Raw genomic sequence first — 18,296 nt, 5'->3', positions numbered from 1 at the left:
GAGAATGCTCGATGAATAAATCAGTTCAGCATGCAGCCTGTCAAACATATTTGACTTAATGTGCCTTTACAAAAAAATAAACACTAAAAAAGCAAAATGGGATCCAATTTGGGATTTTGGCAGAGCTCAGAAGTGCAACGAAATTTGCAAACAGTCTGACCAGCCAGTATCTGGTCTCGGTCTACAACAATAAAGAGACAGGTACTGTTCTTTCTCAGCATTTTTCCAATAATGCTTTTCATTCTCTCTTTATCTACAATCATGACTACACTGACGGCACAAACAGGAGGAAAAAGAGAGAAAAAACATCAAAGTCTCGCTCACTCTCTCCCAGCCCCAAATCCGCTCCACTTAAAAGGATTAAAACACAAACATCTGTCCACTCTCTCCAGCTCTTTTTTACTCCCAAAAGCAAAGCAGCAGAAAACAGCTGGAGGAGTCTTGACTCACATGCAGAGGAGCATCCGCCAGGGCTGCAACAACATGGGCCCCAGCAGGGCCAAAAAACAAGATAAGGGTCTTTTATCTGTGTGTGGCTTTGGGCCTCGCTGAGAAAAAGGCAGTGGTGAGGATGAACAGTGCTGGACAGCGCTCTATATGTGTGGGCACGGGGCCAGTATGAGGCTAGTGTAAGTAAAAGCACTTTAGGAAGTGTTATCTGTTGGCAGAGGCCTGAGCATAAGAACACTGGAGAGTGTATTCAGAAAAAAAACACTTGTTCTGTATTTGGTGTAGAATGTAGTTCTGTCAGAACATAGACATAGAACCATCACTAATACTTTAGTTATATATCACAGTCATGCATTTGGATTCCAAAAGCATAACAAACAACACAAACACTTCAGTAAAAGTATTTTCTCATCTTCATATTAGATTTGGGTAACTATTAACAGAAATGTTGTCCAAGTATGCATGATATTGTTTGTTGAACACATAAATCTTTAAAAGCTTAAATGAAACATTTACAACAGCATTAGAGCCACTTACACACTTTAGTGCACTTTAGTTCACACATTTCTAAGCTAGTCCTCTTCAGAAAGCATGTTTAGTTACTGACAAACAGGATAAAGTAAGCAATGAACAATAAGTATGAATTTGCTTTGATAAGCTTTACTGTATCAAATTTAATAAACTGTTCCATATTCACAGCTTCTCCTCTCTCAGAGGATTGTAATCAACAAAAAGTGTTTTTATATTGCAGCAGTCGAGTAAGTCAAACACTGAACTCTGGGAATTCTGAAACAAAAGCATACATAACAATATATTAGTAATACAAAAAACATACATGCATTAATTAAATTCTAGGGTATTTTCAGTAAACTATTAAAGGTGTCCTTCTGCTAAAATCCACTTTTTATTGTTCTTAAAAATACTATAGGTGTCTCTGAGTTGTATATGCATGATGCACATGCATATACCTCCATTGTCAACCTCCATTGTCTGCAGTAGCTAAGAAAAGAAAATATATTGAGAAAAACGAATCGATCAGGAAAATCACTGTGTCTACATCAACCAGTGAATTAGTATTCATGGCCTTGCTCACCTTGGCTCATGACCACCTAAAGGAAGAATTAAGGGCAGGCAGCCAGGCACAACTTGTCAGACAGGAGCTAACAGCGCCAGGAACAGCATGGCAGTTTGTTCCTGCGTTATTTGTGCAAATATCACATCTGTGTTATGCTTTGTCCAGTAATTCAGAGCTAAGGAACAAATGGTTACAATTTGTCTATGGAACACCACCAGCGAAGTACAATTGAGATGTGTAGGTGTATTTTTAGAACAGTTACGTTTACACTAGTTAAAAGTAAAAATCCACTTTTTACATTCTGGACCTGGACTACCTACCTCTGTATGTAACGGTGTGTTTACATAGGATCTCCAGTGGATTTTTGTTTATTATTTTGTTTAGTTTATTAGTCCTTGGCCAAACATACTGTATGTAATATAAATGTGTAGGGGGGGGGGGGGGGGGTGTACAGTGTGTGTTTATCGAAAATGTCAATGAGTTTGAGTTAGAAAAAATATTTTTTTAGTATCATTTAATGAAAAATGAAAACGGGTCCCACAGACCCGAACACCACACAAGGGTTAAAAAGATGAGATAAAAGAATACCGTGGGTTTTGTCCCCTGTAGACCCTTCAGCCACTCCTTAACTGTCTTCACTGCATCTTCATTTTTGCAGCACTTAAGTAATCCTTTATCTTCATGGAAGAGACAGTCCACTGTGAGTGTGTTCTCTCTGTTTACAAGTTTGCTGCTGTCTAATACAACCTTCTCTGGGTCCATGGTACAATGAAGCACTACTAGAACAGCAGGTTTATAGACTGTAGAAAAGAAATGGGAAACAAATATTATGTCTAGCTAAAAAAGAGCTATCAATGACCAATTTTTGGTAACTCTGCTACTCTACAGGAAAGTTCTACACTATACAGACAAAAATAGAGTTTATCATGCTTTTGTTGAAGTAAAAGTCTCTATTGTCCAGAGAAGGCTTTGTAGTAGATTTGTTTGGAGCACTGCTGTGAGAATTTGATTGCATTCAGTAACAAAAGTGTTAGTGAGATCCAGAGGTGGAAAAAGTACTGAAAAATTGTAATTAAGTAAAAGTACCTTTACTTTCCTAAAATTCTGCTCAAGTAAAAGTAAAAGTAACCAACTAAAAATCTACTGGAGTAAAAGTAAAAAGTACTCAATTTAAAATGGACGTTGAGTAAAAGTTACATAGTTACTTTTAATTATTTGATGTAAAAAAATAAAAACAAATCATAAATTAAATTGTTTTTAATTAACTATTATTCCACATAATAATTTAAACCTTTCAGGTAGTATTTGTTCAGTCCACCCCATAAAACATTTTCAAGAACAAGTGGCATAGTTTCTATGATCTATTTTATCCTTTACTGTTAAAAAGTTATGGTCATATATGTGACTAACTGTAATTTTATAGTTTTACAATTCATTATTATTTAACTTGCAATTGCTATGCTTTAACTGCTATTTACATGTTTTTTTTTTATCATTTAAGCAGATTGTTTAATGATAAAAGTATTTACACCACATGCTTTCTCAGGTTTGATGTGGAAGTTTTGAAAGCTGTCAGCTCTGTCCGGCAGGGCACATTTTGCATTGCATGAGGACGTTATTGCCTCGTTATTCCACACGCGAGCATCCATGCCAATTTTTTATTATTATTTTTTTTAATTCAGACAATTGTGTTTTTCCCCCCAAGCATTTTATTTTTTACTCAGTAATTGGGAGTTTTCCAATGTAGCAAAGTAAATTACTTGTGTCAAAATGTACTTGAATAAAAGTAAAATTACCTATTTTAAAAACTACTTTAAAAATTACAAATTACTCATAAAATCTACTCAATTACATTAACTTGAGTAAATATAATTCATTACTTTCCACCTCTGATGAGATCAGGATGTTGGATGATCAACACATCACATCACCTCATCCCAAACTCAATTGTTCTTTCCATAAGTACTGAAAGGAGCACCATCATTCTGGAGAACACAATTCCATAGACATAGTGCCAATATGCTCATGTTCATTTGCTTCAGAGTGTCCTACTCTGTTAGAAATACTTCTCTACAGAGACTACACAAGCTGTGTGTTCGCATTTGCACATATGTGTCAGCAATGAATGCAACTTACAAAGAAGCTGAACACACTTATTTGAAGGGGGTGTCCACAAACAATTCAACATATATGTAGCACATGTTCTAACATTGTGCACTGAGGATATACTATCTTATATAGAAGAGGTATCCCAATACCATCATTCTACATATCAGCTAGTTCATTTATTCATTAAAAGAGGCAATGCTCATTACTCCACATGTAAAAAATCCACATGTATTTCTGTGTTGTGCTAAACTTCTAGACTGCTCTGTAAGTCTACAGGAACAGTGCAATATCAGAATAAGTGAGAACACACTAAGGATTAACCCCTTAACAGGTCTTAACAGGCCACACACACACACACACATACTAATAATTTCTGATTAGTATAAGGAATAAACCTCAAATTCTTAAATTTGTAAACAGATGTAAAAAACGGCAACAAAATGCAGGCACGTGCACAGGAATCTTGAAAGGGCAGTTGCTCTAATCTGAAGAAAATTCACTTGAATGTGAATTAGTTCACATTCTGTGTCATGAACGGCAGACATCACTGTAAATGATGAATTTGTTTTCCATTGAAAACTGAGTGACATCTGCTTTTTTTTTTTTTTTAAACGCAACGAGAGAAAGTTCCTCCCTCCTGTATTCTCGCTGGTGCCGCTTAAATTATGTATCACCAGAAAGAAATGGTTTTGACATTGTGTGTACAAAAGAGCACAGAGGGCTGAAGAGAGAGAGAGAGAGACAGAGATTCATCACCTGTTAAGAAACCCACAATTGCAGTGTCTTGAACAAATGTCTACAATGAACAGTTTCAAAGAACGTATAGTGATTTTTAGCTTGTAATGTGAAAAAAGTATTTATTTGAATATCTCACGAAAACAAGTAAAATGAACTGAACTTTGAACTAGTTCAGAAATAAAACTGTGAACTTTGAACGTGAACTGTTCACTTTGAGCATGTATGAACTGAATTTGAACTAGTTCAGAAAAGCTGTGAACTGGCACAACACTGCCCACGGCATCTTCAAACTCCTCTTGGGTCTCTGCTAGTCGGCTGAAGCGCCACCTAGTTGTGTGCTGCGTTTTTTTTTCTTTTCTAGTGAAGCGTGTCCCCCCAGCGTGTCTGAATCTGAATGACTGACTCTGAAAACTTTGTTTTACGAAACCTCAATCAAAATTACGAATTATAAAGAAAATCTTGTTGAAATATGAAATCATATTTGCCTATATAATTTTTTCCCCTCCCTCCGAAGGGCAATATCAGCCAAGGAGGGCAAAAGGGCAGTTGCCCAAGCACATTGGGTCATAGCGTCTGCACGTCACTGACAAAATGAAAGGTTTGGAGGACATAAAATGTTGGAATTGTTTTTACAAAAAATCTGATATTGATTTTAACATGCAGTTTAGAAAGGCACCAATTTGACAATTGAAGATTTACTTCAATATTTGAAAATATTTTTGTTACAATTACACTCAGTAATGTTCAGTAACATTTTTTTATCAAACATGAAACCTTTTTATGTAATGCTTAATGATAAACTTAAGATGTCGGCATTTAACAACAGACAGAAAATTGACAAAAATGCTGGCCTGGAATTTATTTAGTGGATAATAATCTCAACATACCTGAAATTTCATCAAGCTTGTCCAGGGCTTCTTTAATGTTTGTTCCAGCGCGTGATACAATAGGTAGAAACAGCAGAATTATATCACACTCATCCAGCGTAGACACCTCCTGCAAACTTGGTACTTCATTTTGGAGACGTGTTTTGAAATCTTCATGAGAACCAAAAGTTCTTCCAGATACGTATGTGAAGTATTTTACTGCTCCCTTTCCTAGTAAGTAGAAATATTGGTGCTCATTTCACAGTTCTTTGGTCATGCTCAATGGCAGTTCAGTCAACAAATGTCTTTTTTAAAACTATGATAATGAAAACAGGACAGTTAGTTAGGATTAGTTAATGTACTTGTAGTAATAACATGAAATAAAACTGATTAAGAAATAGTCATGTCAAATTACATTATCCAGTAGTGGAGTTACCATCGCCACTATTGGATAATTAGAACTGTAAATGCCACTCCTGTTACACCTCCTGTCCAACTTCATCACATGAATTCCAGCAGAAATCAATCTGTCTGTCTTTTTGTTCTCACCTGGTAGTATAGTTGTTTTAGAGCTCACAGGCTTTGGCTGAATTTGCACAACATCGCGTTGTTCTGGACACAGAAAGAAATAACATCTTTATTTAGACAGAAGTCTTCCTGTCCAACTTCATTACATGAAGCAAGTCGCTCTTTTTTTCACTCACCTTGTATTATAACACTATTTTCCGGGATATCAGTTGGTGGAATCCATATTTCTGTGTACAGAAATAAATCACAGATTGATCCATCTGGTTTACAGTTTTCCCTTATCAGACTATAAGTCACTATAGTTGAAAGTCAAGCAGAAATTAACTTGTCTTTCTTTTTGTTCTCACCTGGTAGTCTAGTTGTTGTAGGGGTCACAGTCTCTGGTTGATTCCACACATCATTTTGGTTTTCTGGGCACAGAAAGAAATTACATCTTGATTTATGCACTAAACAAATCCCTGAGTTACAGGTACCAGGCTGTTTATCATTGCAAGAATGCAGAACTGATATATAAAGCCAATGCCATATATGTCCAACTGTGATCAGAAAAGCACATTGTTTCTTACGTTTACTTTACCTTTCATTTAATTGCTTACAGTCTGAACCCAAAATATTTAAAGTTTTATCTGGTCAACTTAAGCTCAAATGTTAATGTACATCCATTCATTTCCTAAACAACGACAGTGATGTGGAAACGCTGCCGTAATTTTCAGACAAATTGTAAACAAAGCAGCTTATTACTTTGATGCAAGGCTGTTGCAGTAAAAAAGTGTGAAATACTACTAAATAATATCTGTCACACGTTCTTAGCAGCTCACAGTTTTTGATTTTATATTGATTAAGCCTTGGTTCAGTATGTCAAACGTTTTGATCAAAGTTAATATTATAACTTGTGTTTGATGTTATTTTTTATTTACTTGAATAGTTTGATCCTTGATTGATGGAGTTGGTGGATTTCATAAAATGAAACAGAGCAATAAGCAAACATATATTTCCATGCAATTGTAAAGTTTTAACTGAATAAGTACTACATTCAGAGTTATTTAAAATGAAGGAATAGTTGCATTCATTTTATATTACATTTGGTTACATTTTGTTACATTTATAGGTTGCATCTGGCCCTTAGAGGACAGCCATTATGCCGACGTGGCCCTTGGTGAAAATAAGTTTGACACTCCTGCTCTAGGCTTTATAAAATCCAGTATTTATGAATGACTAATTTGCTTTCTAAATATTCCAATCATTCAAAAGGTTATGGTTTATACTGATGACATCCTTTTATTAGTCCACATTAAACATGCCATTGGTATATTTACTGAGCTCTCTCTCCCTCTCATTAGCGTACACACACACACACATTACCTCTAAAAGTCTGCATCATACGGTCACATGGCTGAATCTCAACTTCTGGTGCCTGTAAAAGAGTTTCAAAAGAATAACTGTAAACAACTGTGACACTTTTTAGTACTGTTAAATATACAGTACTTTACGTCCGTATGTATTTACATCATTACATATATACTGTACAGGACATAGGGTAGATATGCAGAAGTCTTCTTCTCATTACAAACAAAATACTGAATGTTTGGTTTAGTTACTTGAGGCTTGAACATTATCACTCCCGTCAGTGACTACATGATCCTGTACTGAAAACAGAATTCAGTTTAAACAATTCTTGGTGTGTGGATATTCTTTTGCGTTTGTTTGGGGATCTGCTCTCTGCACAGCCTGATTTTGTATGATTTTCTCATTTAAAGGTCTCATTCCGCTAAAATCCACTTTTCTTGTTGTTTGTGAAATAATATAGGTATCTCTGAGTTGTATATGCATGCTGCAGTTTAAGGGTTAACTTTATCCAGCGCTCAGTGCTATATCTTTATAACTATAGCTGTATCTCTGAAAACATTTTGTCGTTTAAGTTTTAGAGCTGTAAAATTGACTGTGGGGGGGAGGCTGCTAGGCGTTCTCTGCTTCATTACTGTTAGCAAATCAGGGTGATATATTTGCATGTATAAATATTCATGAGCAAGAGACAAAAACCTGTCTTTAAAGCAGGGCTAAATATAAACAAGTTTTTTTTTCACAAAAAATGGCTCACATGGCATTCACTCATATTAGAGACCACAACTACACTGTTTAAAATTAATGAAAAAAAAAAACGACAAAATTAAACTTCCTGTAGAACAGAGTTACTGCTTTTTGTAATGTTGCATTTTAATGACAGTATATCTATATAAGTATATCACAATGTGCAGTAGGTAAATATAGACTAGTCAGCTTCTTATTTTCAAAGTCCAGAGTACCGATCTTTTAAAGTGGACTCTGGTGTGGTCTGATGCAGGTGTGGAAGCTATCTATTCCCAGCTATGCCTGTTGGTTTTGTTAATTTTTGTAATGGTACACACTTATTTTATTATTTTCTTTTCCAAACTACACCCATAACTGTGACACACAGAACTGCATGGAGTGTGTGAAAACAATCCAGCATTTATTCAGGAGTGTGAATCCAAATCCATCAAATCCATTCCTTGTCTAATCAATGGTAAATGATGGCTTGAAAGGTATTACCAAACACTACTGAAACCTTTTGTTTGCATTATGTGTGAGCTGTGCCACACCACAGTGATTACAAGATCCAGTACAAGACATGAATTTGTGTTTCATGAATTTATGATGTTTTTTAAATTACCTGATTCTTAATATCTACAGACTGGTTGTCTTGGTACTGTTGATTATTGATTTTAGCAGGTTCCTGGGTTTCTACTTTTGGAATAAAATCATCTACTGGCACAACCTGCCTATTAAAGTGTATCCTCTTCTTTGACATCACATGACTGAGATACATGTTTCTTTTCCTCTCCAACAAAATGCAGTATTTACCAAATTAGCATTTACTAACACTATTTACTGCATTTACCAACACTATGTGCAGCATTTATAACACTATTTAATAATACCAATATTACATGATATGGTCACAAAAGTTTGCATTTGATGAGTACTGGTAACATTCCCATTACCTGCTGCTGTTCATCTCTTAAAGGCAGATCATCAGTTTTATCAGGTTCCTGAGGTGACAGAGCTGGATCTCCCTCTGGTTTGGGATCAGTTTCCGGTGCATCCTGGTGCTCTGTTTTTACAAGTTGTACTTCTAGAGGTTGATCATTAGATTGATCAGGTTCCTGAGTGGACAGAGCTGGTCCTTCGTCTGGTTCGGGATCAGTTTCTTGTGAATCCTCAAGCTGTTTTGTTCTAGATTGGTTTCCTGGTCGTTCATTATCAGTATTAGCAGTTTGCTGAGTCCTCAGGGCTGGTTCTGTCCCTGGTTCGGGATGAGTTTCCTGTGTATTCTGATGCTCTTTTTTAATAGATTGTTCTTCTAGAGGTTGATAATTAGATTCATCAGGTTCCTGGGTGGTGGGAGCTGGTTCTGCCCCTGGATCTGGATTAGTTTTCTCTGTATCCTGATGCTCTTTTTTTCCAGATTGGTCTCCTAGTTGTTCATCATCAGTATTAGCAGGTTCCTGGGTGGACAGAGCTGGATCTATCTCTGGTTTGGGATCAGTTTCCAGTGCATCCTGGTGCTGCCTTTTTGCAAGTTTTACTTCTAGAGGTTGATCATTAGATTGATCAGGTTCCTGAGTGGACAGAGTTGGTCCTTCATCTGGTTTGGGATCAGTTTCCAGTGCATCCTGATGCTGTTTTGTGACAGATTGGTCTTCTAGAGGTTGATTATTAGTTTCAGCAGGTTCCTGTTTGGTTAGATCTGGTTCTGCCTCTGGTTCGGGATCAGTTTCTTGTGAATCCTCAAGCTGTTTTGTTCCAGATTGGTCTCCTAGTCGTTCATTATCAGTTTTAGCAGTTTGCTGGTTGCTCAGGGCGGGTTCTGTCCCTGGTTCGGGATCAGTTTCCTGTGTATCCTGATGCTGTTTCATTACAGATTCATTTTCTAAAGGTTGATCATAAGTTTTAGCAGGTTGCTGAGTGCTCAGAACTGATTCTGCCTCTGGTTTAGGATCAGTTTCCTTTGAATCCTCAAGCTGTTTTGTTTTAGATTGGTCTCCTAGTTGTTCATCATTAGGTTTAGCAGATTCCTGGGTGGTTTGAGCTGGTTCTGTTCCTGGTTCAGGAGGAGTTTTCTGTGCATCCTGATCCTGTTCTTTTACCAATTGGTCTCCTAAAGGTTGATCATTAGGTTTAGCAGATTCCTGGGTGGTTTGAGCTGGTTCTGTTCCTGGTTCAGGAGGAGTTTTCTGTGCATCCTGATCCTGTTCTTTTACCAATTGGTCTCCTAAAGGTTGATCATTAGGTTTAGCAGATTCCTGGGTGGTTTGAGCTGGTTCTGTCCCTGGTTTGTGATCAGTTTCTTGTGGATCCTGTTGCTGTTTTTTTGCAGATTGGTCTTCTGGAGGTTGATCATTAACTTTAGCAGGTTCCTGGGTGGTCAGAGATAGTTCTGCCCCTGGTTTGAGAGGAGTTTCTAGTGCATCCTCATGTTGTTTTTTTACAGATTGATCTCCTAGTTGCTGATTATTAGTTTTAGGAGGGTTTTGGATGATCAGAGCTGTTTCTGCCTCTGGTTTGTGATCAGTGTCTTGTGTATCCTGATGCTGTTTTTTTACAGATTGGTCTTCTAGAGGCTGATCATTAGTTTTATCAGGTTCCTGGATGTTCGGATCTGGGTCTCCCTCAGGTGCAGGAGGAGTTTTCTGTGGATTCTGATCCTGTTTATTTACTGATTGATCTCCTAGAGTTTGATCATTAGGTTTAGAAGGTTCCTGGGTGGTTGGAGCTGATTCTGCCCCTGGTTCTGGATCAGTTTCCTGTGTATCTTGATGCTGTTTTTTTGCAACTTGGTCTTCTGGAGGTTGATCATTAGGTTTAGCAGATTCCTGGGTGGTTTGAGCTGGTTCTGTTCCTAGTTCGGGAGAAGTTTTCTGTGCATTCTGATCCTGTTCTTTTAGCAATTGGTCTCCTAGAGGTTGATCATTAGGTTTAGAAGGTTCCTGGGTGGTTGGAGCTGTTTCTGCCTCTGGTTCTGGATCAGTTTCCTGTGAATCCTGATGCTGTTTTTTTGCAACTTGGTCTTCTAGAGGTTGATCATTAGATTTATCAGATTCCTGGGTGGTCAGAGCTGGTTCTGCCCCTGGTTCGAGAGGAGTTTCCAATGAATCCTGATCCTCTTCCTTCACAGATTGGTCTCCTAAAGGTTGATCATTAGCTTTAGCAGGTTGCTGGGTGATCAGAGCTGTTTCTGCCTCTGGTTTGTGATCAGTGTCTTGTGTATCCTGATGCTGTTTTTTTATAGATTGGTCTTCTAGAGGCTGAATATTAGTTTTAGCAGGTTCCTGGATGTTCGGATCAGGGTCTCCCTCTGGTTTGGGAGGAGTTTTCTGTGCATTCTGATCCTGTTCTTTTACCGATTGATCTTCTAGAGTCTGGTTATTAGTTTTATCGGATTCCTGGGTATTTGGAGCTGGTTCTGCCCCTGGTTCTGGATCAGTTTTCAGTGCATCCTGATCCTCTTCTTTCACAGATTGATCTCCTAAAGGTTGATCATTAGCTTTAACAGGTTGCTGGGTGACCAGAGCTGTTTCTGCCTCTGGTTTGTGATCAGTGTCTTGTGTATCCTGATGCTGTTTTTTTACAGATTGGTCTTCTAGAGGCTGATCATTAGTTTTATCAGGTTCCTGGATGTTCGGATCTGGGTCTCCCTCAGGTGCAGGAGGAGTTTTCTGTGGATTCTGATCCTGTTTATTTACCGATTGATCTCCTAGAGTTTGATCATTAGGTTTAGCAGATTCCTGGGTGGTTTGAGCTGGTTCTGTTCCTAGTTCGGGAGAAGTTTTCTGTGCATTCTGATCCTGTTCTTTTAGCAATTGGTCTCCTAGAGGTTGATCATTAGGTTTAGAAGGTTCCTGGGTGGTTGGAGCTGTTTCTGCCTCTGGTTCTGGATCAGTTTCCTGTGAATCCTGATGCTGTTTTTTTGCAACTTGGTCTTCTAGAGGTTGATCATTAGATTTATCAGATTCCTGGGTGGTCAGAGCTGGTTCTGCCCCTGGTTCGAGAGGAGTTTCCAATGAATCCTGATCCTCTTCCTTCACAGATTGGTCTCCTAAAGGTTGATCATTAGCGTTAGCAGGTTGCTGGGTGATCAGAGCTGTTTCTGCCTCTGGTTTGTGATCAGTGTCTTGTGTATCCTGATGCTGTTTTTTTATAGATTGGTCTTCTAGAGGCTGAATATTAGTTTTAGCAGGTTCCTGGATGTTCGGATCAGGGTCTCCCTCTGGTTTGGGAGGAGTTTTCTGTGCGTTCTGATCCTGTTCTTTTACCGATTGATCTTCTAGAGTCTGGTTATTAGTTTTATCGGATTCCTGGGTATTTGGAGCTGGTTCTGCCCCTGGTTCTGGATCAGTTTTCAGTGCATCCTGATCCTCTTCTTTCACAGATTGATCTCCTAAAGGTTGATCATTAGCTTTAACAGGTTGCTGGGTGACCAGAGCTGTTTCTGCCTCTGGTTTGTGATCAGTGTCTTGTGTATCCTGATGCTGTTTTTTTACAGATTGGTCTTCTAGAGGCTGATCATTAGTTTTATCAGGTTCCTGGATGTTTGGATCTGGGTCTCCCTCAGGTGCAGGAGGAGTTTTCTGTGGATTCTGATCCTGTTTATTTACCGATTGATCTCCTAGAGTTTGATCATTAGGTTTAGCAGGTTGCTGAGTGCTCAGAACTGATTCTGCCTCTGGTTTAGGATCAGTTTCCTTTGAATCCTCAAGCTGTTTTGTTTTAGATTGGTCTCCTAGTTGTTCATCTGCATCTGGTTCTGGAGTGGTTTTCTGTGCATCCTGATCCTGTTTTTTTACAGATTGGTCTCCTAGTCGTTCATCATTAGGTTTAGCAGATTCCTGGGTGGTTTGAGCTGGTTCTGTTCCTGGTTCAGGAGGAGTTTTCTGTGCATCCTGATCCTGTTCTTTTACCAATTGGTCTCCTAGAGGTTGATCATTAGGTTTAGCAGATTCCTGGGTGGTTTGAGCTGGTTCTGTCCCTGGTTTGTGATCAGTTTCTTGTGGATCCTGTTGCTGTTTTTTTGCAGATTGGTCTTCTGGAGGTTGATCATTAACTTTAGCAGGTTCCTGGGTGGTCAGAGATGGTTCTGCCCCTGGTTTGAGAGGAGTTTCTAGTGCATCCTCATGTTGATTTTTTACAGATTGATCTCCTAGTTGCTGATTATTAGTTTTAGGAGGGTTTTGGATGATCAGAGCTGTTTCTGCCTCTGGTTTGTGATCAGTGTCTTGTGTATCCTGATGCTGTTTTTTTACAGATTGGTCTTCTAGAGGCTGATCATTAGTTTTATCAGGTTCCTGGATGTTCGGATCAGGGTCTCCCTCTGGTTTGGGAGGAGTTTTCTGTGCGTTCTGATCCTGTTCTTTTACCGATTGATCTTCTAGAGTCTGATTATTAGTTTTACCGGATTCCTGGGTATTTGGAGCTGGTTCTGCCCCTGGTTCTGGATCAGTTTTCAGTGCATCCTGATCCTCTTCTTTCACAGATTGATCTCCTAAAGGTTGATCATTAGCTTTAACAGGTTGCTGGGTGACCAGAGCTGTTTCTGCCTCTGGTTTGAGATCAGTGTCTTGTGTATCCTGATGCTGTTTTTTTATAGATTGGTCTTCTGGAGGATGATCATTAGTTTTAGCAGGTTCCTGGATGTTCGGATCAGGGTCTCCCTCTGGTCCAGGAGGAGTTTTCTGTGCATTCTGATCCTGATCTTTTACAGATTGATCTCCTAGAGTTTGATTATTAGTTTTATCGGATTCCTGGGTGGTTGGAGCTGTTTCTGCCCCTGGTTCTGGATCAGTTTCCTGTGTATCCTCATGCTGTTTTTTTAAAGATTGATTTCCTAGTCCCTGATCATTAGTTTTAGGAGGGTTTTGGGTGGTCAGAGCTGGTTCTGCCTCTGGTTTGGGATCAGTTTCCTGTGAATCCTGATCCTGTTCTTTTACCGATTGGTCTCCTGAAGGTTGATCATTAGGTTTAGCAGGTTCCTGGGTAGTTGGAGCTGTTTCTGCCCCTGGTTCGGGACCAGTTTCCTGTGAATCCTTAAGCTGTTTTTTTCCAGATTGGTCTCCTAGTTGTTCATCATCAGTTTTAGCAGGTTCCTGGGTGGTCGGAGCTGAATCTGCCCCTGGTTCAGGATGAGTTCCATGTGCATTCTGATGCTGTATTTTTACAGATTGGTCTCCTAGTTGTTCCTCATCAGTTTTAGACAGTTTCTGGGTGATGGGAGCTGGATCTGCCTCTGTTTGGTGATGAGTTTTATGTGTATCCTCATGCATTTCTTTTACAGATTGGTCTTTTAGCGATTGAGAAGCATATTCCTCCATGTTGGAAGTTGGTTCTGCCCCTGATAGGGAATCAGTTTTGTTGGCATTCTGATGCTGTGCTTTTATAGATTTGTCTTTATCAGATTCTTCAGTGTTGGGAGCTGATTCTGCACCTGTTTGCGGTTGACTTTCTGCTCGTACACCTGGTTGGAGGTGTTTTTCCTCTGCATTGTGATGCTGTTCATTTACATGCTGGTTCTCACGAACTCTCTCAGTTTTAAGATCTGGGTTTGCCACTGGTTGTTGATGAGGTTTCTGTGGGTTGGGAGCTGGTTTTGCATCATGAGGTTCCTCTGCATCCTGATGCTGTTCTTCTACAGATTGGTCTCCAAGTCGTTGATCATTGGCTTTAGCAGGTTCCTGGTTGGTCAAAGCTGGTTCTGTCTCTGGTTGATGATCACTTCCCTGTGCATTCTGAAGCTGTTCTTTTACAGACTGGTCTTCAGCAGATTTTTTAGTGTTGGGAGCTGGTTCTGCTCCTGGTTGGGGATGAGTTTCCTGTGCATCCTGAGGCTCTTTTTTAACGTTTACCTGTAAGTAAGGTGTATATTAACAATTATTGCTTTTTTTGCATTTTTAATTATTTATTCTCATTCTCATGGTACCTTTTATTTCTTTTTCATGTAAAGTTTTTATTATTTTTTTATTTCATTATTTTATTATTATTTTTTTATTATCTCTTCTGTCAAGTCTAATTTTTGCATTGTGTCAAATGGATCTTTTTGTCAGTATTACCTGCACATTTACATGAAATTTTTTTGATGTATAAAACTAGATTTAAAGTCTAGTTTTCAAATCAGTCATATAACTGGTAGGACTTGGAGTCATGTGTTTTGATGTGTTTATGATATAGATTCATAGCTAATAGCTAATAATGGGCTTAAAGATTGTTAATTTCTTCTGGTAGAACAATAAGTTAGGTGGACCTCACCTCTACTGTACTCTGGATCTAAAACTGACTCCCTACCAAAGTGTTTTAATTTCTGTAGATTTGGCCCAAATAATACAGTAAATCATTGTTTAATCAGATTTTACTCCTAAAAGTAAATTAACTTTATAAAGGTGAACACAAACACATTTCTCCCTGATTAAAGCACTGCACCGATTACAGGTTTTAACCAGAACACATTTTAAGATGCATGTATTTTCTAAATCAGACACTTCTACAGCTATCTGTATGTTTTATTTTCACAAACTCTGTAAATGCAGATAAAATTGAACTGCTGTTCAGCAGAAATTCTGGCTTTTACAAAACCCATTAACTGCAAATCTTACTTTTTACTGGTATAAGATTTAATTGTGGACATATTGAAATTAAATTACATTTAGTGACTTGACTAGGACTTTGTTTAAGACTTCCCATGTCAGGATTTAAAATATACATACCTCCATCGTCCACGTTTTAATATGCTCCATTGCGTTTTTATTCCTCGGACACTGAAGTAACTCGTTGTGTGAATTAAGCAGACAATCCACTAGAATTGTATTCTCTCTGTTCACACATTCACTGCTGTCTGGCACTGTGCTCTCTGGGGTAGATGTGATATGAAGCACTACTAGAACAGCAGGTCTAGAGTCTGTAGGCAGAGATGAGACATTTATTAATCAAGAGTCAGGAGTCAAGAGGGTTTTTATTCTCATTACATCTGAGTACAGGTACACAGTGTAATGAAATTACATTCCTCCGGATCCATGGTGCAACATGGAACAACAAGCAATAGACAACATAAAGTGCAGGAGTGACAACAGTGCAACATAAACTATAACACTAAATAACAATAAATACAATAAATACAAAAGACGAGACAATTTAAAGACAGGACAAGGCAGCACCAATATGGTATAATAATGTGTATAGTGAGTGTAAGGTGCAGAGATGTATAGTAATATATACACTGCTGTACTGAATTATTAGTACTGGTGGCAAAGATGATATCATCTACAGTACATATTTAGTACAAATTGTAGCTGATAAAGAACAAAACACTTCTTTTACAGTTTTATCTTAATCTTTACTGAAAGATATGCACAACACATTCATTTAGAATTATTATGTATTTAAAAATACCAGCATTATGGAGCTCTTGTAGGACTAGATTAATTCCTGCTTCTGCTGATGATACAACAGGGCAGAAAAGCAGGATTATATCACACTCTTCCTTTGTAGATTCCTCCAGAACACCACACACTTCTGTGTGAAAATGCCTCATGAAATCTTCATGAACATTGCTGGATTGTCCAGATACATCCACAAAGTATTTCAGTGGAATAGTTCCTGAGAACAAAACGACAAGATAAGGATGTGCATGATTGTACACTGAAAAAAACCCAGAAAAAAAACAATCATTTTCTTGAATCAACAATAGAATATTATTGTTTTTTAAAGAAATTTTTGTGCCCAATCCCACCTAAACCTTTTTTACATTTTTTATCCATTGAAAAACAGAGAAGTCCTGTTTAATATGCGGAATTAACAGTCAAAATGAACACACAAGTGAAGTAAGTTAATATTAGTTTACATATTAGTGTAGTACTATATAAAATATAGCTGACTGAAAGACCTTCATAAAAACATTTAATCAACCACAAAGGGTTACATCATAGACATAAAAACACATGATTTGGTTAAACTGTATTTGAATCTTACCTACCTAGAGGATTCATAAACATTCATATGCATTAAATAATGTATTTATAAGGCAATGTTTGCATTATATATTATTATACCACAGTTAGTTCCGACCCTGCAATGTGATTGGCTGAAAGGAGTTTTATGAGTGTCGTTATCAGTCGGTAATGCACTGTAACCGAAGCTCTCCATGTGTTACTCCGCCACATACAGGTAACCTAGCAATGATGCAGCGCTTACAAGCCAAACAGCTCAGCTGTTTTAACTGACTGAGTGTTTATAACCAAATAGATTGTATTTTCTCATCCTCTGTGATAATGGAACTGTGGTATAATCACAATAATACACTCTAGGTTCTTGTTATAACATGTAATATTGGCACTGCTGTGCTGATTTACAACCACAGCACAGCAGTGCAAATATTACACGTCAAAGCACGAACCTCGAGTGTATTATTGCTTAAATAGCTTATGCTGTTGCTCACAACATGACATTCTTTAAGTTCTCTGGTGAAAACATATTCATATCACTTGTTATCACCTTTATTAAGCATTAATTCATTAGAGATGTTATGAATTGGAAAAGTTCTTTCATGATTTAAGTAACTTAGAGTTTTTCACACTAATAAGCCATATCTATAAAGTTTTAAACAGAGAACATAATATCCAACGTTCACTTGTGTGTTATATTAATACAATAATATGTATTTAGTACACAATTTCCTATCGCATTGCAACCTAAACAGATAAATTTAAAAGTTTTATAAATGCATTATTTAGTGCTTATACTGTCTTAAGAAGCTTCTATATAGGTATGTAGGATTTCATGTCACATTTCTATGACACTAAAATGACTATACATGCTGGTGTTAATAAAGAGAGATGAGGAATTTGACCGTTCAGCTGACTATTGGTTGTGTATTCCTGTTTGTTCCTTCAGGGCAGAGAGATACTGCTCAGCTGTTTACAGGACAACGTCCCTTATAAATGAATATACTAGAACATGTACTTTCTAGAAGCTCACACACACATTTCTATTACAAGCATGGTTCCTAACTGAGTTTAGAGTACACATTTATTATTATTATAAAAGTCAGAAAATGTATTGTTTTATTCTGTTCATTCAGACATCTGCAATCTAAAACAGGTGTTACTCAGTAACAATATTTACTCCATGATTCTTTATGAAAACATGAACACTGGTGCTTACCAGATATGATAATTCCCCCACTGAGTTCCTGCTGACTTGGTAAGGTGTCCTGCTTCCACTGTAGATAATCCTATAGTGCCTGTCTTAAGACTGAATACTAAAGTTAACCATCTAACTGTAAGAGAAACTACATTACCTACGTTACTTTCATCTCGTTTTTCCTGTTCTGGATTGTTGTCTCTGAGTCAGACTTTATGGTGAAAATGTTTGGAATGTGCTGTGAAACGTTTCCTGTTCCTGTTCTCATCTTAATATCTTCAGTTACTGTACTTTATAATTAGACGTTTCAGAATATTCATTTAGCTGGT

The 18,296-nt window shown here is 37.8% G+C and overlaps 1 protein-coding gene across 1 annotated transcript in view; it reads right to left on the bottom strand.

The window, feature by feature from the left end:
• LOC111191737 (protein piccolo-like) overlaps nt 1-18,296 on the bottom strand; it is a 54,580-nt gene that overhangs the window by 16,932 nt on the left and 19,352 nt on the right. The window contains exons 2-9 of the mRNA XM_049466524.1: nt 16,219-16,425; nt 15,537-15,727; nt 8,787-14,681; nt 7,129-7,180; nt 6,114-6,176; nt 5,943-5,993; nt 5,788-5,850; nt 1,544-1,559 (exon numbers count right to left, since the gene is read on the bottom strand). Of these exons, the coding sequence (XP_049322481.1) occupies nt 1,544-1,559; nt 5,788-5,850; nt 5,943-5,993; nt 6,114-6,176; nt 7,129-7,180; nt 8,787-14,681; nt 15,537-15,727; nt 16,219-16,425 (6,538 nt within the window). The remainder of the gene's footprint in view (nt 1-1,543; nt 1,560-5,787; nt 5,851-5,942; nt 5,994-6,113; nt 6,177-7,128; nt 7,181-8,786; nt 14,682-15,536; nt 15,728-16,218; nt 16,426-18,296) is intronic.

The sequence above is a fragment of the Astyanax mexicanus genome, chromosome 1 (genome assembly GCF_023375975.1).
Source record: "Astyanax mexicanus isolate ESR-SI-001 chromosome 1, AstMex3_surface, whole genome shotgun sequence".
Lineage (NCBI taxonomy): Eukaryota > Metazoa > Chordata > Actinopteri > Characiformes > Acestrorhamphidae > Astyanax > Astyanax mexicanus.
This window is presented reverse-complemented; position numbering and strand designations above follow the sequence as displayed.